Source organism: Fukomys damarensis, unplaced genomic scaffold (assembly GCF_012274545.1).
Source record: "Fukomys damarensis isolate Sample0158 unplaced genomic scaffold, DMR_v1.0_HiC HiC_scaffold_16, whole genome shotgun sequence".
NCBI classification, from domain to species: domain Eukaryota; kingdom Metazoa; phylum Chordata; class Mammalia; order Rodentia; family Bathyergidae; genus Fukomys; species Fukomys damarensis.
The window spans coordinates 31,115,527-31,141,938 of NW_022900928.1; the positions used below are offsets into that span (position 1 = coordinate 31,115,527).

The following is a 26,412-nucleotide window of genomic DNA, read 5'->3' on the forward strand; positions in this document are numbered from 1 at the left end:
CTCTGGTGTGAAAAACTATAATTGCAAATAAGATCCTAATAGTATAATTGACAATATGAAATAGGAAGAAAAGGGTTAAAGGTGTAGGGGAAGTGGGAAGGGTAGGGAAAACAAAATAAGGGAAAAGAAAAAAATATGGGAAAATGAAAAAATTGAAATAAAGTTTTTATTAATAGGGAAGAGAGGAGGGGGTGAAGGGAGGGCAAGGTATGGGGAAAAATGACAACCAAGATCTGTCATGTAAAGGTACAGGTAAATTCCCAGTGATGAATGTAACCTAAAATGTACCAATAAACTCAATGAGGGGAAAAAAAAAAATCACAATGGCCAGGTTTACATACTTCCTTAGGGAATAATTTGTTTGAGATTATACTATAATTGGCACCAGTCTTTCAGGATTTCCCATAGAAATAGACTATTACTGGGCCAGGGATTTAGCTCAGTGGTGCCACTGCCCGCCTGGTGAGCAAAAGGTCCTTAGTTCTATCCCCAGTACCCGCAAAAAGAAATGGGCCATTACTTCACTAGGGGTGAGCCTTCCTTTCCCACCCACTGAGACTAAAACTAAGACTGAGACTAAAGATAAGAGACATAGATTATTGACTAAAGTAATGGTGTCATCCTTATAGCCTTGCTACATGCCCCACTTCACTACTGGATCAATATTAGCTGAAGCACTATACTGGTAAGCTTATTCACTGAGCACAGTTGGAAACAAAGGAGCTGAGTCACTCCCTTCCCTTCCTTCAGCTGTGAACCACACACCACGCTAATGATTATCCAGGTTTAGATTGAGGAGGTTGTGATGCCTGAGGCCACAGATCATCACTCCCCTGAGTGGGAGGCACCTGGAGTCAGAAGCATGATGGGGAGGCACCTGGAGTTGGGGGTGTCTGACCCTTTAAATTCGCCTTGTTCTTCCTGTTCCTGCTACAGTCCCACAATCTTCAATACATGTAGCTACTTGTATTGCAAATGGCTAAGATAGTTCGAAATTATTACAAGGCAGTTAGACAAAGCCGGACTCTCAGCATAGAAAAACAATTGAGGCAAGTTCCCTGGTTAGCATTATAAAAAGAGAGAAGCTACTACACCCCCATACTTCCCTAGGGATGAATAGCATTGACTGATAATCTAAATAAGTATCAGTTACCTGCATGGGGGACCAAGGCCTTAATCCATCCCTCACAGGAAAGGTTCCTCACCCTTTCTGCACTGAAAATCTTTGTTCATTCCTTGTGGGCTTGCTATGTGACTCACTTCCCCATTGGATCCCCACTGAATCACTGACACCTAAGCAACTATGCTTGCTGTAATCTTATTGACTGATCACAGTTCTGTCCCACCTCATGTCCACCTTGTGATTTCCCAGTGAACCAATATTACCTAAGCAACTGTACTTATGATATATTCCCCGTTCTGAAGAAGCACTCCTGACTGCTGTGAAGGGGCAAAGGGTGAAGACAGCTCTAGCTACTTCCAGCTGAAAAGGGCCAGAGTTGTGCTCAGCAGTTAGAGTTACTCTACAAAAGGTGGATGTAAAGGCCTTTGATAGGCACCAGGCATTGTCATTTTAGTAGCTGGATAGCTTGGAGTCTGGAGGAGACAGAGCCAGAGAAACAGAGCTGGGTGTGGTGGCGCATGCCTGTAATCCCAGTGCTCAGGAGGGGAGGCTGAGGCAGGAGGATCGCTATGAGTTCAAGACCAGCCTGGGCTACATAGTGAGTTCCAGGTCAGTTTCAACTACATAGTGAGACCCTGTCTCAAAAAACCCAAAACAAACAAACAAACAAACAAAAGAGAAATATAGAAGTTTTAGTCCAAGTGTACCTGTCTTTCAGCCCTCGGGCAAAATTAGAATGGTGGCCAGGAATGTAGCTCAGTGGCACCGGGCCTGCCTTGCAAGCGTAAGGTCCTGAGTTTGATCCCTGGTACTGCAAGGGGGGGGGGTGCTGGGAATTAGTTCAGTGGTTCCATCACCTGCCTCACAAGCTCAAGGTCCCAAGTTTGATCCCTGGTACCAAAGGGAAAAAAAGAGCACATGGGCCAAATTATAAGGTCAGCAGGATTACTATGAACATAGACAAAAAGTGTTTCCACCAGGAGGAACTAGTAATAGCCTCCCACAAAGAGAATAAGAGAAGGTCCAGGGGACTTCAGAATCAACATAGAAGTAGAAAGAAAGGAAAAAATATGAGAAAAGGAAAAAATGAAAGCAATATATTTGTAAATAAGGAAGGGGGGAAAGGGAGGGCAAGTTATGGCGAAAAAATGAGAACCAAGACCTGTCATGTAAAGGTGCAAGATCCCAATGATGAATGTAACTGTACTGTATACCAAAATGTACCAATAAACTTAATGAAAAAAAAAAGAATCATCATACAAGTCATACTGTATAGTTTAGCAGTTATGAGCTGTTTATAAGGTTGATCTGGTGGGTCCTGGTAAAAGAAGTCTAGCACATTTTTCATTGGTTTCATTTGTATGACTGCTTGGAGTTTGGCAGCCTCTAAGAAAGAATAAACAAAACTTTTAGGAAATCAGAGCATGTATAATCTAAACATGAGCATATTCAAATGGAAGGATAAGTTGGGGAGAAAGTCACACTTAGAAACAAAAATGGGGGGCTGGGGATTTAGCTCAGTGGTGCCGCCACCTGCCTCGCAAGTGCAAGGTCCTGAGTTCAATAGTTCAATCCCCAGTACCAAAAAAAAAAAAGAAAGAAAAGAAAGAAAGAAAGAAAAGAAACTGAAATAGTGATTGTAGCCTGCTGGCTCTTAGATTCGTTCATTGATGAAATTATTTATTAGTCTGATACTTTGTCATAAGTCTCTGTAGTTTTAGCTGTAAGATGAGACAATTTGAAGAAAAAAACTTGCTAAGAAATTTAAAACTCTAGCTGCTGAGCTCTTATAGATTTTACTGTAGTTTTTCCTAATGATCCATAACCTTGGTCAGCTACTGGTAGAGCTGGAAACTGCCAGAAGGGGTTAGTAACTGGAGCCCCTTTTTATATCTAGCTTTATTACTATGGCATTATTTTATACCACTTTTTGTTATTCTTTTCTGCTGGGTGTTTCAGACCAAGTTAAAGTAGACCTGTGTCAAACACTATGAACATCTTGCTATCTATCTAGGTCATTGAAGTATCCTCAGGCTTTATTATGGAACCATGCATAGAGCCCCTCCGCTCCTCTGTCAGTGTCAGCCATCAGGATGGGTCACAGCCTTGCTTGACCATGTTGCTTTCAGTGAAAGCATGGGAGACTTTTCCCTCTTGGTGATCCTCCTTTGTGCACAGTACATTTGTCCTGTGATGTCCAGCAGTTTCCCTGCTCAGGAGGTTGGGTGACTTACCAAAGATATAGGATCCTATAGAAAAGGTTCCCTCATGTCTTGTGTTCTTTGTTGACCTTGAGGAGCTAGGGCCAAAATATTGGCAGTCCTCTTGGTCCAGTTACCATTCTAGCCTTGCTCTCCAAAGTTTAGGTGTTGAACACCCAGAAGAGAAGATCAGTGACATTAGTGGCGCAGTAGGAGCAGTGAGCTTAACGATTATAATTTTGTCTGGACATTAAGCACTTTGAAGTGTAAAGCACAGTTATAGGGACTGTTATTTCTTACCACCCATGGTTGTTGAATCCCTGCAGAATGTTAACAGACGACAGTTATATATTATATAGAAAAACTGAAGATCTAGAGTCACACATAGTATTTTACTGTGACAATCATGATGACATTGTCTTTGTGACACTTACATATCCATTTGGTATGGAATAGTCTTTCTGTCAAACACCTCCATCTGATCACAAGACATTAAATGACATAAACAAAACTCTTATTTGTTATCCTTTAGTAGGATGCCATCTAAGGAGAGCATACATATTGGCCTGTAAATGTACCTTAGGAGTTCATGTCTAGCCTCTAATTTTAATGTGTGATATTGTTTTGACTGTTTGGCATCTGAGCATCCCTAAGAGTGGTGACACATATAACACATATATCACATAAGGTTTTTTCGTTTTTGTTTTTTGTTTGTTTGTTTGAGGCAGGATCTCACTATGTAGAGACTGACCTGGAACTCACAGCAATACTCCTGTCTCAGCCTCCCAAGTGCTGGGATTAAAGGCATGCGCCACCATGCCTGGCTCGCATAAATTTTTGAGAAAAACTGTTATTTGACTGGTTATCTCTTTGACTGGTTATTATTTGGACTCTTGGAAGGTGCCCCGGCCAGCGGGGTCAGTAATTAGAAGGGCTCGAGAGGGGGAGATACCTAGAAATAGGACAAGAGAAGACACAGAAAGGAGACCAAGCACAGGCTTGTCAAGGTCTCGTTTATTCTCATTATGCCCAGCTGTTTAAAGGCAAGACAGCGGGGAAGAAAGGCGCGGGTAGAGGCAGGAGGGGCGGTACATTTTTTAGGGGGTTTCCAAAGGGGCGAAGTTACTGAAACAGGATGTTCTTGCGAAGATAAAAATACCGTTGCTTGAGCCATAGCTGGTTTCTGGGTGGGGTTGAGCTTGCATGAGATGTTCTCTTGATTCTGAGAAGGCATGCTTGGCTTCCTACATCTCCTCCCCTATTACAATATAAAGAAAGACAAATAGAATGCAAGCATAACGGGAACCGATTGGTAGGAGGAGTAACTTGGGGAGTCCTGATTTTCTGGTAGGCTTTAACCATAGAGGGGGAGTAGAGGCCAGATCCCCGGTGTTTCTCTTGATGCTACTTTTCGGGGAGGGGCAGTCTCAGATTAGTACTGGACTTTAGGCATCGGCCCCCATGCAATCGGGCTTGCTCCTCAAAGGACCCAGAAGGACAATTATGTTTGTCTTATCCTTTCCCGGGTACTTTGTCCCGGGCCTCCGTAGGTGCCTATATCCGCTCTGGGATATGTCAGTTCTGGGTGCTGACAGGTTCCATGGAGGCTTTTCAGGACTATAGTGAGGGCTATCCTTTTAGGAGGAGCTTGGCGAGCTATTTTCCTCCAGATAGCCCTGATCAATCAGATCGAGGCGGTGGTAATGAATTTGGATAGGCTTGGCTTGCATGGTATCTATTTGTTGTTTAATAAAGGCCACAAGTCTATTAAACAATATAGGTCCTAAGGATAACAATAGTAAGAGTCCTAATAATGTCCCCAACAAGGGGAGGAGATAAGGCAGGAAACCATTAAGTCCATTCCAGAAGGGGTTTTCATATAATTCCCTTCTATGTTTCTCTAAATCTTTTTGTAGGGTTTCAATTTTATCCCTGACAATACCTGATTTATTAGCATAGAAACAACATTTTTCTTGAAGTGCGAGACATATTCCTCCTTGTTCGGCAGTGAACAAATCTAGATCTCTCCTATTTTGCAGGACAACTTCCGCGAGGGAATCAATTTGATCCTGAAGATGTTGCATGGTTTCAGACAAGGTCTGTACATCATCAATTAATTGTTGGGATAATTTGGCATATTTATGAATGGAAATGCCTAGACCAGCAGTTCCTGCGCTAATGGCCGCGGAAATCCCTAGGCCAGCCAATAAGGGAATGAGTTGAACAGCTCTTTTATGTCTACCAGATATATAATCGAAGGTGGGGATGGGAACAGGGGTATCTCCAGATATAATATCAATATCTGGGAGAATAATGGCAGTTATACAAACTCCTGTCCAATTTTGGGGCAAAAAGGAATAGGCATAACTATTACCACAAACAAAAATGGAAGAATTTTGGGGACACAAGATAGGGCGATCAGAAATATTAACACAAGAAGTAAGATTAACAAAGGTAATAAATCCCACATCTATATCATAAGTATCATTTAAGGCTGGACTATATATACAAGCTGGGGTAGAATTTAAGAATGGTTCAAAAGCGGATAAAGATACCAAAACCGGAGTGGTGGCAGAACAATTTGTTGTTGAGGTACTGAAACTGACATTTGTTAGGGGAGCTGCCAGGGGAACAGGGGACCCTTGATTGAGGCAAAGCCAACAATCCTGTGCTAATGAAGGGTTGGTAGTATTTAAAAGTTGATGTGTGAGGCTTAGCATATCAAGAGTGGCTGCATCTATTTTTTCCTCCATTGTAGAATGAATTTTTACAAAGGGGTGATATGTAAGGGAGAGAAATTGACTTTCTATAATTTGATTAATGTGATTTTTGGTGAGTATTTGTTTGGCTTGGTCTTGTGGGCCGCCTCCATCTGTGATATGGATAGAGGGTATCGTGGACCAGCAGACGGGCTGACCTATTGTCCCGTCACACCCTGCGGTCATGAGCTTATTGGTATGCCCAAGGACTTGTGGGTTATTGGACCAGTCACCTCCTAAAATGGCCGAACGGGTTCTTGTTAGGGTGGCGGTATAGTAAGTTTTTCCCTCATGGCTACATTCTTGATAGCTCGAATAACAAGAACTATGTATGGATTGTTTAAATGTTGTACAAGGGCAATCGGGGTTTTTGCCATTAACTTTAGGCAATGGCTTAGGCTTTGGTATACATTTCCATTTGGCCCCAGATGCATACTGAAGGTATGCCATTTTGTCCCCACAGTCCTGAGAGGAATAAGTCCCCATAGGAGGAATTGTAAAGCTCTTGGAGGTCCCTCCAAAACATTGACAAGGTTGACTTTGCATTCCTTGCAGAAGCTGACGGGCGTGGTGTGGATTTCCAAACCCACAGTGGGTGGATTTGATGAGGGCCATCAACAGCAACAATTGAAACTTCATAGTTGAAGTGGGAAGAGGTCGCCGTGTTGTCATTGGTCGGGTTGGATTTGTGTCCTGCGAGAGAGGAAAGAGGGGTCTGTAAGGACAAATTTTATTTATTGCCCTTTGCCGTGCACGGTCTCCTAATTAATTTGGCTCGATCCGCTAAAAGAACGTCCACCAGCCTTAAATAAGTACAAAAGGGAAAGTTTATTGAAGGATATGCGCATACAGAAAACAAAAGTAAGAATGGAGAGGACAAAGAAAGAGGAGAGTCCTCTAACAGCAAGAGGGACTCTATCCGGGAAATTACCCTTAGGCTCTCTGGCAACAACACCGGAATGTTGGAGGAATTAGGTTCATCACTCACAACACAGCATGGGTCTCTTCAGCAGTCCCTTAGGCTACAATTCTCAATCCCGGGCATAAGACAGCAGCAGCAGCCTGGGCTAGGTGGACTGTTTATATAGCTCTCTAGACAAAGGTAGTAAATATATCTGTACTTTTGGCGCAAAAAAGGTGTAAATAGCTTGCAGTCACGTCCCAACCGGGCCCTGGCCAGGGGTCCGGGAGGGGCAGAATGCATCACATTCCTTATCTTGATGTTAAGAACATCTGGTCTTTTTAACAAAGTCCTCCCTGTTTTTTCCCAGGAACTGGCCAGGTATCCAGGGAAAGAAGAGGTGAACTAGTGATTACGCGCCTTAGAGAGCTGAATGCCTTAACCCAAGCCTTTCCAACTTAAAGTTTTAACTTTCCTTACATTTGGTCCTAGGGTTGGGTTGAGGCATAGGCATAATTAACATGGAACTTTTGTAATACAAAAGATTGATATAACTTGTTCATTTTTTGATACATCCAACAATTACAGATACAAAGAATTATTAAAGCCAAAATGATCAATAATACAGGCATAAATATCACAGAAAAATACTGTTGAGCAGTAGAACTAGTGAACAGAAAATCCCACCACCTGTGATTGGCATCCTGTATAACTGCATTGTGCAGACTTAACTTATTTTTAACAATTGTAGTAGCTATTCTATGTTCTTCTAAAGCCTTTTCATTTTTTCGTAGGTGGGCCTTTAGCTCAGCAGAATTACGAAGTATTTCAGCTAAAGAAAGATCTAAATATATATATGAGGTGGCTTCAGATATTTTGGCATCCATTGAAGAGTAACATCATCCATTAGATCAGGCAATAAATAATAAACAGCACCGTTCCAATGGAGCAACTCAAGATGCTGCAGACATCCTGAGAAAGGAGAGGGCAGTCCCACATTGAAGAGTTCTGATTCACTGGAGCCTGCTAAACATATGTGTTGGGGTTCCACCTCATATAAAATAGAATAGTTAGCAACAGGATACACAGTAAGAAGACAAACATTAGTGGAATGAGATAACAGACATGGTTCTACTATTCGGGTTAAACCATTACATATGGGATCTCTATCTGTAGGAACACATTCTTCTAATTTATAAGTAACATTATCATTATCTATATGTGTACCTTCTATTTGAGGATGTAAAAAGTGATATTCTACTACTATAGGCGATGTGTGAAAAGCACACAAAATTTTAGTTTGTATAGGAGTATAATATACAATAGCACTTACACACCAAAGATCAGTACAATTTACAAAAGAAGTGTCTGACATCACCCAAACTGTTTCAGGTAAACTAAAGAACGAACGCCAAATTCGAGGGTTCCCTTATGTAAGTACTCTTTGGGCATTTTCTTTTTGTATCAAAATGTATAAATTTTGCAGGGAACATATGGTCCAATTGAATAAGGCAGAGGTATTGGTATTTAACTTATACTGTTTTATGATGGTGTCATTAAATATTCGTAACATATGCGTTTGATAATTTAAAGTATTTTCATGAGGTAAAATAGTAGTTGGCAACCATTGAGCATTAACTGTTATAGCTTCTCCTACATCTCGCCCAGTATTTTTTAATCTGTGAACCAAAACTTCTAAATCTATTGAATTAGCTATCCCAAAACCAGATCCCAATCCTCCTAAAAGGGTATCATACCAAACACGTTTAACTCTTTGACAATCAGGTATTAGAGGAAAAGTCAAATTGAAATGGATTATTCTTTTAGGGGCAATAGCAGATACATTTGTACAGGTTCTAGGGATTTTCACAATTTGAGGAATTTTAGTAAGAGGTTGACTAATTGACACCCATATCAAATCTGCCCATGTGATTCTATTTGTAATTGGAGTAACATTGGTGCACACAATAAACTGAGTAACATTAATCATATATTCTGTATATTTATCTTCACTATGATTACTAATACAATATTTTACTGCATCTGCAGTACTTTGCCATGTCTTTTGCTGGATGGAGTGAGCAGATATATTTATAAAACAACAAGTAATATTCACAAGAGAACTAATGGTTATATTGACAGGAGAAGAACCAAATAAAACAAGTCTATATTTGGAGTGAGTTCCCATTGTGATATTATCACTGGATTTAGCAGTAAAATTCACCATATAGCAGGGCAAACATAGGAATCTTGTTGACAATCTCTGTCAGAATTTTTCCATCCGAATTGCCATTGAACTATAGTACTAGGTGTGTTCTTCGGTTGAAATTGAAGTCCTGGAGTCCAGGTAAGCACAGTAATCATCAGTCCTGAGAAGCAAAGCAATCTGAAAAGCTAATTTCTTTAAAAAAGTTGATTAGTGGGGACAGTTAAGTAGTGTTCTTGACCTGGAAGCATAATAATAACTGCATTATTATCTCCTTGAGCAATGACTTCTGCAGGCTGTGGTTTATCTCCATCATGTCTCTTGAGCCAAACTTTAGCTCCAGGGATCAAATTAGTTGATCCAAAACCTCCTAACCTGCTGGTTACTGGAGGAGGCTTATCTAACAAAGTCCATTCCTTAGCTGTTGCACAAGGAACGATCAATAATTGAGCAATTCGAGTTCCAGGAACAAAATGTAAAGTTCCTTTTCCTATATTAGAAAGAATTATCTTAATTTCTCCCCTATAATCAGAATCAATTATTCCGGCTAAAATTTGGATTCCTTTTTCACCCAGACTAGAATGGGGAGTAATTTGTCCATAGTATCCTTGTGGGATTTTGATCCCTATCCCCGTCCTACATTTTAATATATTTTGGGGATCTATCCATATTTCTTCTAAAGCATGTAAATCATGACCAGAAGATCCAATGGCAGCTCTAAAAGGCATAATTGCCTTCTCATCTATTTTCCACCATTGTACTTCTTGAAAAGTATAGATCTTTCTTATCTGTAAGTTAGGCGTCATCATTCTCATAAATGGAGTTAGTCCCGGTCCTATGGGCCGGTTATTTAATTGCTGCAAGGCTTCAAATAAATTATCTTTCCAATTATTGTAAGAATTATTACCTAGTTTTCTAAGTTTTTCTTTCAGCAAACCATTCATTCTTTCTATTAAGCCCGCAGCTTGTGGACAATAAGGAATATGATAGATCCATTCAATATTGTTTTGTTCAGCATAATCTTGTATTTCTTTTTCTTTAAAATGGGATCCATTATCACTTTGAATTTGCATTGGCATTCCATAATACAATGCAATTATCTCTAAAGTTTTAATAGTATTCTTTTGCACAGCTCTATGGTATGCACAGGCGACTAGCACTCCCGAATAAGTATCCACACAATTGCAAATATATTGACATCCCCTTGATTGTGGAAGAGGACCTATATAATCAATTTGCCAAATTTGTGCAGGAGCTTGTCCTCTATGCAATTCTCCAGTTATTATACGAGGAAGCGCTCGCTTTCTGTCCAATTGACATGTAGGACATTGCTCTACTACTTGCTTTAATTCAGACAAAGGTGTGGATAGTCCTCGGTCTTGTGCCCACCTGTACATAGTGTGAGTTCCTGCATGTCCTGTTTTGGTATGGATCCATTTTGCCAATCCTTCCAAGGGAGGAGGGAGATTCACTTCAGCAATTGTAGCTAATCGATCAGCTTCAGCGTTGTACTTACGGTCAGTAGAATTCAAGGTGCTATGAACATCTACATGAAAAACAGACACGTTAGTTTTTTGCACAATTTGCCATATTTCATTCCATATTTCATGGCCCCATATATTTTTTCCATGAATTTTCCAATTATCTCTATACCAACGTGGCATCCAAGTAGTAAGTCCATTTGCAATTGCCCATGAATCTGTAAAAAAATGACATTCACTTCCTGTTTCATGTTTTAAAGCTTGATATACAGCTTGTAATTCAGCAAATTGGCTACTGGCTCCTTCTCCCTGGGTTTCTAAAACCAAAGTTGTATAAGGGTTATAAGCAACTGCTTTCCAATACCTTTGATGACCTATATACTTAGCAGAGCCATCAGTAAACCATGCATGTTTTTTCTGCTGTTCTGTCAAAGTATCATATCCATTTCCCATTTTCACAGGAGACATAATTTCTATCATACATGGTATTTTTACATCATGAGATTGTCCTTCTATTTCAGCCACTTGTTCATGTAGAGTTAGAACTCCAGTTGGTCCAGGTTTTGCTCTATTTTGGATATACCATTTCCATTTGATTATACTGCTCTCTTGTGCATGTCCAATTTTATGTGAAGCTGGGTCATGCATAATCCATTGCATAATGGGAATTTGGGGACGTAACAACACTGTATGGCCTACTGTTAATTGTTCAGTTTCTACCAAAGCCCAATATGCAGCCAATAATTGTTGTTCAAAAGGAGTATATAATTGACCTGCTTCTGGTAATTTTCTGGTCCAAAATCCCAGGGGCATTCTTTTGGATTCAATTTTTTGCCATAAACTCCAATTAGCATAGTTATCTTCTACTGACACCATCAATTCAATGGGCCCTTCTCAAATAGGCCAAAGATCTAGGGCGGCTTGGATAGCAGCCTTAGCAGCCTCAAATGCCTGTTGCTGTTCTGGTCCCCATTCAAATTCATATTTCTTCCTAGTTACTTTATACAATGGCCTTAAAATTTGACCCAAATGAGGAATATGGTTTCGCCAATATCCAAATAGTCCTATAAATTTTTGAGTTTCTTTCTTAGTCTTAGGAACAGCAAAATCTAAAACCTTTTGTTTCGCTTTAGGTAATATATTTCTAGCTCCTTGATTCCACTAAATTCCTAAAAATTGTACTTCTTGAGAGGGTCCTTGAATTTTTTGTGGATTAACTTCCCATCCTTTTTTCTTTAATAGTTCAATAATCTTATCAAGATGTTCTTGCACTTTCTCTTGAGTTAGGGATTGGATTAATATATCATCAGTATAATGAGTAATCATAGTAGTTGAGTCTAACTCATATTCATCTAAATGTTCAGCTATCAATTTATGACAAATAGTAGGGCTATGTTTATATCCTTGAGGTAGATGGGTAAATGTATATTGTCTTCCCCACCATGTGAAGGCAAAATAGGGCCATTGTTTTTCACAAATAGGGATAGTAAAGAAAGCATTAGCTATATCTACTACAGCATACCAAGTTCCAGGGTGACGCTGAATTCTTTCTATTAAGGTAACAGTATCTGGCACTGCGGCTGTGAGGGGTGGGGTAACTTTATTTAACTCTCTGTAATCTACTGTCATTCTCCATGAGCCATCTGATTTTCGAACGGGCCATATTGGATTATTCCATTCAGTTGTAACAGTAATCATAACACCTGTATTAACATAATCTTTAATAGTTTGAGCTATTTCTTCATGGCCTCCTGGAATTCGATATTGTTTACAAGAGATAATTTTAGTAGGCTCAGGCAATGACACAGGAGTCTGATGCAATTTTCCCACAATTATATGATAAATTTTAAAAGCACGAACAGCAAAATGATAATTTCCATCATCCAATGCTAAAGACATTCCTCTAAGTATATCAATTCCAATTATATATTCTGGGATGGGAACTACTACTATTGAATATTCCCTGCGGGGCAAGTGCCCAATTTTCATCATTAATTTAGTTTGTTTTGCCTGTACCTCAGCACCACCTAATCCTGTAATAGTCAAAGTAGTTCCTTTAAATTTATCAGGATTTCCATATATCAAAGAGGCCTCCGCCCCTGTACCTATTAAGGCCCTAACCTGGGTTTGCGATCCATTTTTCCAATAAATTGTAAGAGGGACATGAGGTCTTAAATCAACTCTAGACACTGTTTTGTAACAAGGTGAATCTCCAGGGGCTTGGCCACATCCCTATTTTAAACGAGTAAGTTCATCCAAGGGATAAAGGGAAGGCGATCCAGCAGGGGGAGCAGTGGGCACCACAGAAAATGAATTAGATGATTGATTATCAGCCAGAGTTACTTTTCGAGTTTTAGCATTTTTCACTTGATCCCTATACATTTGCCACATATCCTTGGTAGGAATGCCATCCAGTTTCTCCCTAGGCACTCCCACTTTTAAGAGAGCTTGAAATATTTCCTTTCGTGGAACTCGATTCTGTATTCCATTAGCTCCACTTGAAGTTCTGTTATAATCTGTTTTTTCCAGGGAGGGAGCAGTATTGTTCCATTCTCCCATGTCCCCTATCTCTGCCATTTTTTCTAACACTGGCTCAATAGGGGACCCCGTCTCAGCCAACAAAAGAGTCATCATTAAATGTTTATAAGCAGGAGGAGCAGTGGGCACTATCAAATTACGCTGGGTAGCCGCCAGAGGGCTCGCCAAATACATGTCTGTTTGTCCTAGCATAATAGCCGTTTTCATGGCTTCTCCTTTTAAACGGGCCATGCCATCCTTTAAAGTATACCATGGACGCGTTTCAGTCGGCCATGACCCATCAGTAGGATATTGCGCAATACATCCCCTAGTGGCCAAAGTTAACACAGAGGTGGAGGACTCAGCTGGATCGCCAGGCTCATAGTCTCGAATAGCAGTTTGAACAAAAGGATTAGTGGAGATTGTAAGAAATTTTTGGGCATCCACATGATCCACACTAATTCCTCCAGCTCCAGTATCAGTTATTCTAATCATCCAATTTAACAAGGATTCTCCAGGCTTTTGGGAGAATTTGGTTAAAATATCAGTAATTTCTTGCTGGGAAAAATCTTCAGTAATTACGGTATACTCTCTTTGATCTCCCCTAACTCTCTGTTGCCACCGCTGGAGGGGTTTAGCTTGCAGTGGGCCTGATTGCACTCGTGGGGGATATTTTTCTTGGTCATATCTATGTGCCTTTTCCTCTAAATCATCCCAATTAACATCATCATCATCAGTATCATCCCAAATATCTCCATCCCAAGTATCAGGGTCCCAATTTACTCCAGCTGTAGCGATAGCAGCATGTACTTTTCGGGAGTTAACTCGTCCGCGCCTCTTATATTTATATTGAGTGCAGCGAACGGCAGCTTTTTCCGCTACAGACTGATACCCACGAGCTTGATCCCCCAATATAAAATTCTGACACTGTAACATAGCCAATTTACTCTGTAGTTTGGCATTTTCTTTTTCTAAAGTAAGCTTTTCTTGTATCAAAGATTCTACTTTCTGACATATACACCGATAAGCAGACAACAAAATCCATCCTCGGCGAGAGATGGCAGTTAATTCAGCTCCTTTTTCTACCGGAACAGTTCCCAACACTTCGCTAACCTGGGGAGGATTTGCCTGCTGCAATTTGCCACTCCAATTCTCACTTAAATCTGTTCCCATAGCCCATTGTCTGGCTAAGGAGGCAAACTGCGGATCTTCCCACCCAGGAACATCACAAGTAACACAGGCGATTTTTTTAGTTTTCTTACGAAAGAAAGGCATGGCTGCGTTGTCTCAGCGGGTCCTGCCGACTACGCCAATTTGTAAGGACAAATTTTATTTATTGCCCTTTGCCGCACGGTCTCCTAATTAATTTGGCTCGATCCGCTAAAAGAACGTCCACCAGCCTTAAATAAGTACAAAAGGGAAAGTTTATTGAAGGATATGCGCATACAGAAAACAAAAGTAAGAATGGAGAGGACAGAGAAAGAGGAGAGTCCTCTAACAGCAAGAGGGACTCTATCCGGGAAATTACCCTTAGGCTCTCTGGCAACAACACCGGAATGTTAGAGGAATTAGGTTCATCACTCGCAACACAGCACAGGTCTCTTCAGCAGTCCCTTCGGCTACAAGTCTCAATCCCGGGCGTAAGACAGCAGCAGCAGCCTGGGCTAGGTGGGCTGTTTATATAGCTCTCTAGACAAAGGTAGTAAATATATCTGTACTTTTGGCATGAAAAAAGGTGAATGTGCTTGCAGTCACGTCCCAACTGGGCCCTGGCCAGGGGTCCGGGAGGGGCAGAATGCATCACATTCCTTATCTTGATGTTAAGAACATCTGGTCTTTTTAACAAAGTCCTCCTTGTTTTTTCCCAGGAACTGGCCAGGTATCCAGGAAAAGAAGAGGTGAACTAGTGATTACGCACCTTAGAGAGTCAAATGCCTTATCCCAAGCCTTTCCAACTTAAAGTTTTAACTTTCCTTACAGGGTCTCAGGGAATTCCTTCGCCTGGACAAGGGGATTGATTATTTGATGTATCTATCTGTTTAATAAGCCGTTCAGGGAGCCATCTAGCGGCCCTGTTTTTTGCGTCAAAGACACAAGCGTGACTGAGGGCCCCAGACGAGAACAGGGTCAGGGCCATTCCATGTGGCTTTAAGTGGGTCTTTCCACATGATTTTGGCATAATTCTCTTGAGTGTGTGGATGCCAGAGGCGGTCTGCAGCTGATTTTCCTTTGACGTCCAAAACAAGAAAATTGAGAACAAATAAGGCATGGCATAAAATATTTTGGGGGGAACTGACAATGGGATAAAGATGAGTTGTTTTTAATTTGTGTAAGGTATTTTTGATGGATTGATGAGCTCTTTCAACAATACCTTGGCCCTGTGGGTTGTAGGGAATACCTGTTATATGTGATATCTGTAATCGCTTGCAAAAATCTTGAAAATTCTTTCCAGTACACCCTGGGCCATTATCTGTTTTGATAGTATTGGGCTTGCCCATGATACTAAGACAGGTCAAAACGTGGGAGATAACATTTTTGGAGGCTTCTCCCATATGAGGGGTAGCATAAATGAATCCACTAAAGGTATCAATAGTGATATGAAGATATTTAAGTTTGCCAAAAGAGGGGACATGTGTAACGTCCATTTGCCAGACTTCATTGGGGATGAGTCCTCTAGGGTTGACTCCTAGGTGGGGGGAGGGCAAATGGATGACACAATTTTGGCATTGTGTAACAATTTGTCTGGCTTGCTCTCGGGTAATATTATAAAGGAGACGTAGGGTTTGGGCGTTAAGATGATGAAGCATATGGGCTTCTTGTGCCTGACTAATAGGATCAGGAATAGTGGAAAGGAATATGTGGGTGGCTTTATCTGTTATATTATTTCCAAAAGCTAGGGGTCCGGGGAGGCCTGAATGTGCGCGAATGTGTCCAATAAAAAATTGATGACTCCTCATATGAATGAGTTGTTGAAGTCTTGCAAAAAGCGGGGTGGCATTAGTGGTGGGCTTAATATATGGAACAGTTTCTAATAGGGGGATAGAGGAAGCTAAATATGAACTATCGGTGAAGAGGTTAAAGGGAATATCAGGGCATCTCATAAAGACTTGTAGGACAGCATAAAGTTCCACTAGCTGTGCAGATCTATAAGGAGAGGAGGTTTTCCAGGTAACATTATCAATAGTAAAGGCGGCGGTCCCATTGGAAGACCCATCAGTAAAAACTAGACTAGCATTATTAAGTGGGCGGGGGAGGTTTTTTGGGGAAATATTACTGGATGGATCTTAAAAAATTGAAGCAGCTTATCAGCAGGATAATGATTATCAAGGATGCCTTGAAAGGCAACAAGAGATATGGCCCATTCATCATCATTTTGCATCAGCCATGAAATTTGAGCCGAAGAATAAGGGAGAATGATTTTATCAGACTCTTTGCTGAAAACCTTTATGCTTTATTCTCTACCTATTTGCAAAAGTTTAGCTACCCAGAAGATATAGGGGGTAAGGACCTTTTAGGGGGAAGCAGGTAAATGGACCCAAAGAAGTTGTCCTTTTTGCCAAAATAACCCTGTGGGTGTATGCGAGGTTGGAAAAATGACAAGGGAGAGGGGTTCCTTATAGGAAACAAAGGTGATGGCCTGTTTTTGAATAGCTGCTTCCGCTAACCTCAGGGCTTTAAGAGCAGGGGTGGTGAGTGAACGCGAGGAATTAGGATCGGGATTTCCTTGGAGAATATCAAATAATGGCTTTAATTCTCCAGTGGTTAATTTCAAATAGGGACGAAGCCAATTGATGTCTCCCAACAGCTTCTGGAAATCATTGAGTGTTTTTAATTGATCAGTCCTAAGTTGCACCTTTTGGGTGCAGACCTTGTTGGTGAATAATTCGAAACCCAAGAAAAAATAGGGAGATTTGAGTTGAATTTTATCAGGGGCTATTTGTAATCCTAGCATGGTAAGGGCTTGTGACAGTTCTTGGGAACATTTAAGGAGGGATTCATTATCAGGGCCTGCCAAAAGAATATCATCCATATAATGTATAATATAAATGGAGGGCCATTTTTTCCTGAGGGGATCGACTGCTTGAGCAACAAATTTTTGGCACAATGTTGGACTATTAGCCATGCCCTATGGGAGAACTTTCCATTGATATCTAGGCATTGGTCCCTGAAAATTAACAACAGGTAAACTGAAAGCAAAACGCTTACGATCTTCGGGGTGGAGGGGAATGTTAAAGAAGCAATCTTTTAAATCAATAACTATCTTAGCATATCCTATTGGAATAGCTATGGGGGTGGGCAACCCAGGTTGAAGAGCTCCCATGGGAATCATAGTTTTATTTATTTCCCTCAAATCTTGGAGTAGTCTCCATTTTCCGGTTTTCTTTCTAATAATGAAAATTGGGGTATTCCAAGGACAGGTGGTAAGTTCAATGTGTCCAGCGGCCAATTGCTCCTGCACAAGCTTTGTGGCGGTTGTCAACTTTTCTGAAGGAAGGGGCCATTGATGAACCCATACAGGTGAATCATTTTTCCACGAGATTTTATCAGCATGGGGAGCAGGCATGTCAGTGGCCACTAAGGAAAATTTTTGAAGCCTACTCCGGTGCGATCATTTTTTGAAACAATGGGAAGGGGCAGGATTGCTCCTTGTGATTCTTTTCCCAACCCTTGACCTGGGAGAAATCCCTGTTTTAGCATTTGGCTAGCTACAATTTCATTTGGGCTACACATAAACAATTGCATTTGTGATAAAATATCACGTCCCCATAAATTGACAGGCAGATGAGGCACAACATAGGGCTGAGTAGTTCCTTGGTTTCCTTCTAAATCTGTCCAATGAAGTATTTTAGAACTTTGAAGAGGATTTGTTGATTGTCCAATACCTTGTAGATGGGTGATGGAGATCTGTAAAGGCCAGGATGATGGCCAATACTTTTGGGAGATTATGGTGGCATCGGCACCCGTGTCAATTAGGCCTTCAAAGGATTTTCCTTCTATATTTAATTTCAAAAGTGGCCTTTCCGACGATATCTGTTGGACCCAAAAAGCATCTGAACGCCCAAACCCATGGGGGCCTCTGTCTGCTTTTCTACAAGGATTGGAAGAATTTAGAGGGAGTAGAATTAATTGGGCAATTCTTTGACTTTTGAAAATAGAAATGGGACCAGAAGGAGCAGTAGCCAATAATTTGATTTCTCCAGTATAATCATTATCAATTATCCCGGGAAGGATATGAAGTCCTTGTAAAGTGGAAGAGCCTCTACCTAAAATGAAACCAAAGGTGTTCGGGGGTAGAGGTCCATAAACACCGGTGGGAAGGATTACAACGCCAGTGTCGGGTGTCAATATTGTTGTGGAGGCGGAACACAAGTCCAATCCTGCGCTGCCTGAAGTGGCCCTTGAGAGCTCAAAGATATGGGTTTTTGGGGAACAGACCCGATGGTCCCCGTGGTCTGCGTCGATGGATTGGGGCCCCGGGGATGGGTCCGCAAAAAGTTTCCCGACCGCGAGGGCAGGAGAGTGCCTTGGGCATCAGTTTTCGAAAAACATTGGGCGTCCCAATGTTTGCCCTTTTTACAGCGGGGGCAAAGGGTATTGGGGGGTTGGCGTTCGGCTCGGGGGTGGGGCAGTACATTCTCTAGAAAAATCTCCAGGCTGTTTACATTTATAGCAGACCTTTGATGGAGCATGTGGTGGAGAAGCTTTTAGAGCTGCTCCGATGGCTAAGGCGATGTTACTGGAGGTGGGATCAACTCCGGAGCAAATTTTAACATACTCGGAGAGCTCTTTACCGCGGCGCTGCCCACGCAATGCCGTTTGACAGGCTGGGTTTGCATTTTCATAAGCCAATTGTTTAATAAATTCACTTTCGTTTTCACCCGGACCAAAAAGCCTTTCTGCTGTATCGGTTAATCGTCCCACAAAATCGCTATAAGATTCATTGGTACCCTGACGAATTTTAGAAAGGGAGGAAGTAATTGATCCCTTAGAGGGTAGGCTCTGCCATGTCGAAAAGGCTGCATCTTTAATTTGACTCAGAAGCCCGGGAGGGAATTGAGCCTGTGTCTCATTGGAGTCATGAGGAGCATTGCCCAACATTTTTGAAAGTGTCCAGGTTTTTTAATTGCCTCCCGCACTGGAGTTGCGAGGGGTCATCACTTGACATCTTTCAGTGAAGTCCGCTTTCCAGAGTAAAAAATTTCCCCGGAGAGAACGGCCTTGGCCAAAAGATGCCAATCATTAGGGGTGAGCCATCCCCCATCGTTGAGCGACTCAATGAGGGATAATGTGAATGGGGCCGACGGCCCATAGAGGGCGGTGGCACTTTTAAGATTTTTAATATGCTTAAATTTTAATTGGCGATATTTTGGACTTTCGGTTTGGCTGGGCAAGTCAGAAGGGTTTGGGGACTCATGAGCGTTTTCCTCAAGTTCCTCTGGGTCCTCATCTGAACTATTTTGTTCTTCCTCTTGTAAGGAAGGACCCTGTTCATCGGTTTGATTTGTATGAGAGCGAAGTACCGGAAAAACTTGATATGTTTTGGGTTTGATTTTAGATTTAAGAGGGAGTTGCAGGGCTTTGGAAGGGGAACCAGCCAAATCAAGGTTTAGGGAACGAATTTGTTCTAAAAGATCATTATGTTCTTTTTGGATTTGTAAAATTTCTTGGAAGGATCTTATTTCATCAGAAAGTCTTATTTTAGTCTGTCGGGTGATGGTTTGGAGATCGGAGGTTATGGGGTAGGAAAGGTCGAGGGCGGAGGCACAAAAAGGAGAGGGGGGAGGAGAACGGTAGGGAGGGGGCTGTGTAGGCAAGGGTAAGGGGGATGAATTAGGGGCCTTAAAGGCCTGAGAAGGGGACTGTAAAATATTTAAAGACTCATTTTCATTATTACTATGAGAAGAATTAAAATCAGTCAAAGCGGGATAGATGGATTGAGGCTCCCGGGTGGGTGGGAAATGAGAATCTTCAGGATCTATTATAGGGACTACAACAGAAGGACAGGGAGAGGGACTATGCGGGGGAGGAAGGGGATCAGAAGGAGGGGAAGGGGTCTGACCTTGTTTAAATTCGGCCTTTAAAAATTTTTCAGATTCAGCAATGGCATCTTTGACATCGGAATGAAAATGTCTCTATTGTAATATCTCATTAATCATATTCCAATAAGAAAATGCCTGTATAGGGACCTTTTCAGGCCCGAAAACTCGGTAATAATCATTGAAACAATCTTTTACCCTATTCCAACGTTTTTCATCAATAGTTCCCTCTAGCGGGAACCAAGAACAGGTTTCTTCCACAAACTTAAAAATTTTAATTAAATCTTTCTTTTTTACCCAAACTCCCCACATCTTTAAGGAGGATTTTAAACCCTCAACGAACAATTGATGTTTGCTCAATTCTTGTCCCATGTCTCACATTGCTCAATTACTTCACAGGTCGCTTTCTCAGGCGGGTTATGCTGAGTGGACTGTTCATGGATCCAAGCTCGCCGGGTGGGCGGTGGTCCTGGGGTCGATCGGCCGATCTTCCGAGCAATGTCCACCAAGTGAAGACCCCGTATCTCGAGCCCCACGTTGGGCGCCACTTGTCCCGGCCAGCGGGGTCAGTAATTAGTAGGGCTCGAGAGGGGGAGATACCTAGAAATAGGACCAGAGAAGACGCAGAAAGAAGGAGACCAAGCAGAGGCTTGTCAAGGTCTCGTTTATTCTCATTATGCATAGCTGTTTAACGGCAAGATGGCGGGGAAGAAAGGCTCGGGTAGAGGCAGGAGGGGCGGTACATTTTTTAGGGGGTTTCCAAAGGGGCGAAGTTACTGAAACAGGATGTTCTTGCGAAGATAAAAATACCGTTGCTTGAGCCATAGCTGGTTTCTGGGTGGGCACGAGATGGTCTCTTGATTCTGAGAAGGCATGCTTGGTTTCCTACAGGAAGGCATGAATGTATACACCATGAAATACACAATGAGTATTAGTTACATGAAAATGTTTGTCCCTTAATTTTTTATACCAAGAACACTTTTTTTTTTTTTGTATTGGGGATCAAATTCAGGACATTGCACTTGCAGGGCAGGTGGTGGCACCATTGAGCTTAATCCATGACCTGAGAGCATTTTAAATAAAACCTTATTGCCGGGAAGGGTGGCGCATGTCTGTAATCCCAGTGCTTGGGAGGCTGAGGCAGGAGTATCGCTGTGAGTTCAAGACCAGCCTGGGCTACATAGTTCCAGATCAGTCTCAACTACACAGTGAGACCCTGTCTCAAAAAAACAAAACAAAAACAAATAAATAAAACCTCAATGCTGGGGATTTAGCTCAGTGGTGCCACCACCTGCCTCACAAGTGCAAGGTTTTGAGTTCAATCCCTGGTGGAAAACAAAACAAAACAAAAACTTATTTCTTTCCCACAGAAAACTTAGGCATTTAACCATGACCAATGTATACATATAACAATAAGGTGTTTAGTAATGTATTTTCCACAAGGCTATTGGGGTCCCCTTTGTGAACAAAGGCTTGAATAAATTTTTCCAGGCAGCCACTCCTTTATTTACCAAGGGGAGTCCTGTCCAATAGTTTGCTTAAGCCCAAGAGTCTTTAATCATCTTAACAAATCTTTAGATGATCTATGAGAGCCAGATCATAACAATTAACACATAATTTTTTACCAATGAAAGATTCCCAAGTTACTCTACATAGACAATATGTACTGTATTAATAAAACCAGTTTTGACACCGTTTGGGTCATCTGGCAGCCTGGGGAGAAGCACATCTTTAGTGACATTTATAAGCCAACCTGAGTTACAAGCAAACATTTAAAAAAATCCAAAGTGGGCAGAGGATTTAGCTCAGTGGTGCGGCCACCTGCCCTGCAAGTGCAAAGTCCTAAATTCAGTCCCCTCTACAAAAAAAAAAGTTGTTGCACTCATACAAAACAGCTGTACATGTTGTACTAATTGAACAGACAGACACACATAAGAGAACTTGTTTGGTTTACAGTGCACTCGGATGTATTTGGCCAAGTTGAATTATAATAACCCTTTCGTAATTTTTAGGTTTGTAACTATAAATAAGACTAGTCAGAACTTTGAAGGTTAATTAACAGAGATCTCTTGTCATAAGAATCAAAAGGAATAAAAATCTTCTATACCTGTGAAAGCAAAGCCCATTTTAAGATGGGCCCTAAGATGACAGTTTACTGACTGGAATATCCAGCTAAACAGGCTTCTCGTTGTTGCTTTGATAACCATAGCTGTTTGATAGCCACATGTAATTGTTCCCTGTAAAGGGACAGACTGTTAAAGGTAATTTTTTTTTTTTTTTTTTTTTTTGGTACTGGGGATCAAACTCGAGACCTTACACTTGTGAGGCAGGTGGCAGAACCACTGAGCTGAATCCCTAGCCCTAAAGGTAATTTTAACTATCTCCAGGGGGTTGCTTGCAGGCCAGGTTTGGGTATAGAAGGGGCCTAAGTGATACCCCTTGGAGCTAAGTATGAATTCCAAACAGGGAGGGGATTAGCTCTAGCGGGTAGGCAGAAAAATCTTTCTCAGTATGTGAGGCTGGAACATTTTCCAATGTTTAAGAATACATTCTAAAGGTATGAGAGGTTTGGATATGGAGTCTCCTGACTGAAATGAGAGAAACAGACCGGCATCCCTAAAGTCTCTACTTGATTCACAAATCCCCAAGGGATCACCAGGTGACTCGCTTCAGCACAGGTAGCTGCTCTCTTGAGGAAACCAGGAGATAATCCAGGCACGGACTAGCCAGCCACCCTCCCTCAGTGCATCTGCCCTGTCTTCTCCAGGAAACACATTCCTTCTCGCCTAGGTATTTCCAAAGCACGAGTTAACTTTAAAAGAAACAAAGGGAAAGAAGGCATCTCAGCCTATCCCTCTTGTTCTGTGCACAATTTGAGGTTCCCTTAGACATTACCCCATCCAGTGCCAGTGGTGGTGAACTGGAAGTGCAAGGAAGTGGCCAGAGCCAGGAGCTGCTCTTCCCATTCTAATTTTGTGTTCTTTTGTTTTTTTGTACCAGGGATCAAACTCCGGACCTTGCGCTTGTGAGGCAGGTGGAACCACTGAACTAAATTCCCCCAGCCACCATTCTAATTTTGCCTAAGGGCTGAAAAACAGATACAGTTGGACTAAAATTTTTATATTCATTTTTGAGAGTTTCAGGATTAAACCTAGACCAGTTTTCTATATGGCCCAGAAATAAGTGAAGGTCAGCTTCGAATGATATTGCTTAGCTCTTATCCTTTGAATGAATTACTCTGAATCTATAATATCTAATTTATTATTTAAATCCCTAAAAGCTGTTGAGCAGGTCCCTGATCTTGTAGAAACACTCCTAAAGCCACATCTCACCTTTTCTTAACATACGAACTGAAATGGTGTCCCGTAGGCAGGCACTTGCAAGTGCTTGTTTGAACTTCTGAAATGTGGTCTGGGAATAAGGTTCCCAGGTTAAAATATGGCTGCCTTTTGGATTTCTCTATAAGCTGATAGAAGAGTCACACAATCTCACTATATGTGCTATCCAAAGGCAACAAAAGCCTGTAATTTCTAGGAATCTCCTTAGTTGTTGAGTCTTGGGCTGTGGAAAGGAAATAATCAGTTTAATTCTTTCTTCCTCCAGTCTTTGGGTTCCCTTAGATATAAAAGGCCTAAATATTTTACCTCAAGGCTGCAAAGATGTGCCTTAGATCTAGAAACATTATAATATCTGTCTGCTAGAAAATCCAGCAGAGTCTTGGCTAGAAAGCTCTTCTAAGGGGGAACATAACACTATATTATCTACATATTCCAAGACTGTGACTTGGGAAAAGCTATAGTATTTTCTTTTTATCAAATCAGCATCCAGGAATACCCTCATCTTTTTCTTTCTTTTTTCTCTTTTTTGTTTGCTTTTTGGTTTTTTGAGACAGGGTCTCACTATGTAGTTGAAACTGGTCTGGAACTTGCTGTGTAGCCCAGTTTGGTCTCAAACTCACAGCGATCCTCCTGCCTCAGCCTCCCAAGTGCTGGGATTACAGGCGTGCACCACCATGCCCGGCTTTCCTTGTCCTTTTCTTGATAAATAGTTGACAATTTTACTGAAGGGCTTAGTTCTCATGTTTCTTAGACCTTCAAGAATACATGCTTGAGTGCCAGGGATTTGGCACAGTGGTTGCACCGCCAGTCTTGGAGGCACAAGGGCCTGAGTTCAAACTCCAGTACCAAAAAGAAAAGAAAAAAAAATGCTTGAAAATGTCTATTTAATCTCTTACCTGATTGCCAGGCCAGTGGGAGTTGTGTATAGGGACTGCCTGTGTTCCAGCAGGAACCAATTGTTTCCCTGGTTGCCTGTCTTTTTTTGGTTGTTTTGTATATTTTTGTTGTTGGGTTTGTTGTTGTTGTTTTTGGTTTTGGTACTAGGGATCAAACTGGGAACCTTGTGCTTGCAAGGCAAGTGGCAGCACCACTGAGCTAAATCCCTGGCCCTGGATGCCTGTCTTTTGAGCATCCAAAATTAATATTTGTCTCTAAATGTAGCAGCAGCTTGTAATACTACTTGTCTCTCATTTGATTTAAGAGCAATACTACATCTTTCTAGTCCATAGGTCTGAGTAAGTCCTCTAAAGACCTCAATGTGCAAATCAGAGTCATCTGAAAACTTTTTTTTTTTTTTGGTGCCAGGCATTGAACTCTGGACCCTGTGCTTGCTAAGCAGGCAGCAGAACCACTGAGCTAAATCCCCGGCCCCTCAAAACTTTCTTAGCTCTCATTTAACCCATCTTAGATCACTGAGAGAAAAAGACACATTAACGCAGATAGTCCCATAATTGCTATTTACTTCCTGCAAGGGATATTGTCTATGAGGGATCTGAATAACTTTGCTAAGGATGGATATAGCCTCACGGAGGTTTTTGTTTTCTTTGTTTTTTTGAGACAGGGTCTCACTATGTAGTTGAGACTGATCTGGAACTCACTATGTAGCCCAGGCTGGTCTTGAACTCACAGCAATTCTCCTGTCTCAGCCTCCCAAGTGCTGGGATTATGCCTGGCTCAAGGAGGTTTTAATTAAGGCTGGCCTAGAAACTCCACTCTTGGCACCTAGGTGTCAAGGTTTAAAGTTGTCTTGGAAACTTGTTCTCAGGTTCTAAAGGGTGAAGAGTAGCCTTGGGTTTAGAGGTAGTGAATGTCTTAAGGGTGAGGTGTCTTATTTTTCTATGGCCCACATTTACATTTGAACACAAGCAAGGATTAACTTTTTTTTTTTTTTTTTTTTTTTTTTTTTTTTATGTGAGAACTCTGGATCTTGCACTTTTGAGGCAGGTGGCAGAACCACTGAGCTAAATCCCTGGCCCAAGAATTACTTCTTTTTGGGGGGTACCGGAGATTGAACTCCGGTCCTTGTGCTTGCAAGGCAAGCCACTGAACCGCTGAGCTAAATCCCCAGCCCTAAGAATTACTTCTTAACGTAAAGAAAGTCTCAACATAAGACTGATTGAGACCATTTCCCCTCTTACAGTATAATTCTAATTGTGAGATAGCATCATAGTACTTTCCTCTGTGTACTTGGCTTTAGGAGGAAGGCACACCATGTTCAAGGTACAGAAACACTAAATTGCTCCTTAATACATTCCAAAGAATAGAGGTTCAGATATGGAGTTCCCAGTCTGAAACAAGAGAAACAAATACAGCCTCCCATAAGTCCCCGCTAGATTTCTATGCCCTTAGGGTGTCCCCAGGGCATCCCCCAAGGTTGATTCCGCTCCAAGGTAGGTAGCTAGCTACCTTCTGGGGAGAGACCTAGAAAATAAAACCATGGCTTGTGATCTTATCTTCCTCAGGGAACTCATATCCTTACTCCAGGAGGTACTCCTAAGGCCCAAGTTACAATTGACTTCAGCTGTAACAATCATGTTTCAAGAAGGAAATATTGCTAGCAAACCAAGAGATTCAAACCACTGCTTTCTAGTCCCTTGAAAGAGAAGAAAATAGGTCAACAGTCAAATTAGGACACTTTTTCTCTGTAAAAGAAATCACCTCTACAGATGGGTAGGTCAGAGATTCTGCCTTGGGCCGCAAGCAGAAAAATCTGAGACATTTACTTGGGCAATATTAATTAGCAGCAAGACAAGGTTACTTTTTAATGCCCTGTTGAGGCTGGTAGGCTGAAGAGGGAGCCATTCAGAACAAGTTGTCAGTGACTCCCTACAGGTACATCTTTCTTTCTT

At 41.6% G+C, this 26,412-nt stretch overlaps 2 protein-coding genes across 3 annotated transcripts in view; both read right to left on the reverse strand.

Annotated features, from left to right (window-relative positions):
* Nucleotides 1-4,961: 4,961 nt before the first annotated feature.
* On the reverse strand, nt 4,962-13,252 carry LOC109118334 (syncytin-1-like). The gene is made up of 2 exons (XM_033763935.1): nt 10,580-13,252; nt 4,962-6,776 (listed from the first exon to the last, which is right to left on the reverse strand). The coding sequence occupies exons 1-2, from the start codon at nt 10,625-10,627 to the stop codon at nt 4,962-4,964; spliced, it is 1,863 nt and encodes a 620-aa protein (XP_033619826.1). The 5' UTR covers nt 10,628-13,252.
* Nucleotides 13,253-20,878: 7,626 nt separating this feature from the next.
* LOC104868528 (BTB/POZ domain-containing protein KCTD14) overlaps nt 20,879-26,412 on the reverse strand; it is a 50,385-nt gene continuing 44,851 nt past the window's right edge. For both annotated transcript variants that reach the window (XM_010633307.2, XM_033764241.1), the window contains one exon: nt 20,879-21,110. In XM_010633307.2, coding sequence (XP_010631609.2) covers nt 20,999-21,110 — 112 coding nt within the window. In that variant the 3' untranslated portion in view covers nt 20,879-20,998. The remainder of the gene's footprint in view (nt 21,111-26,412) is intronic.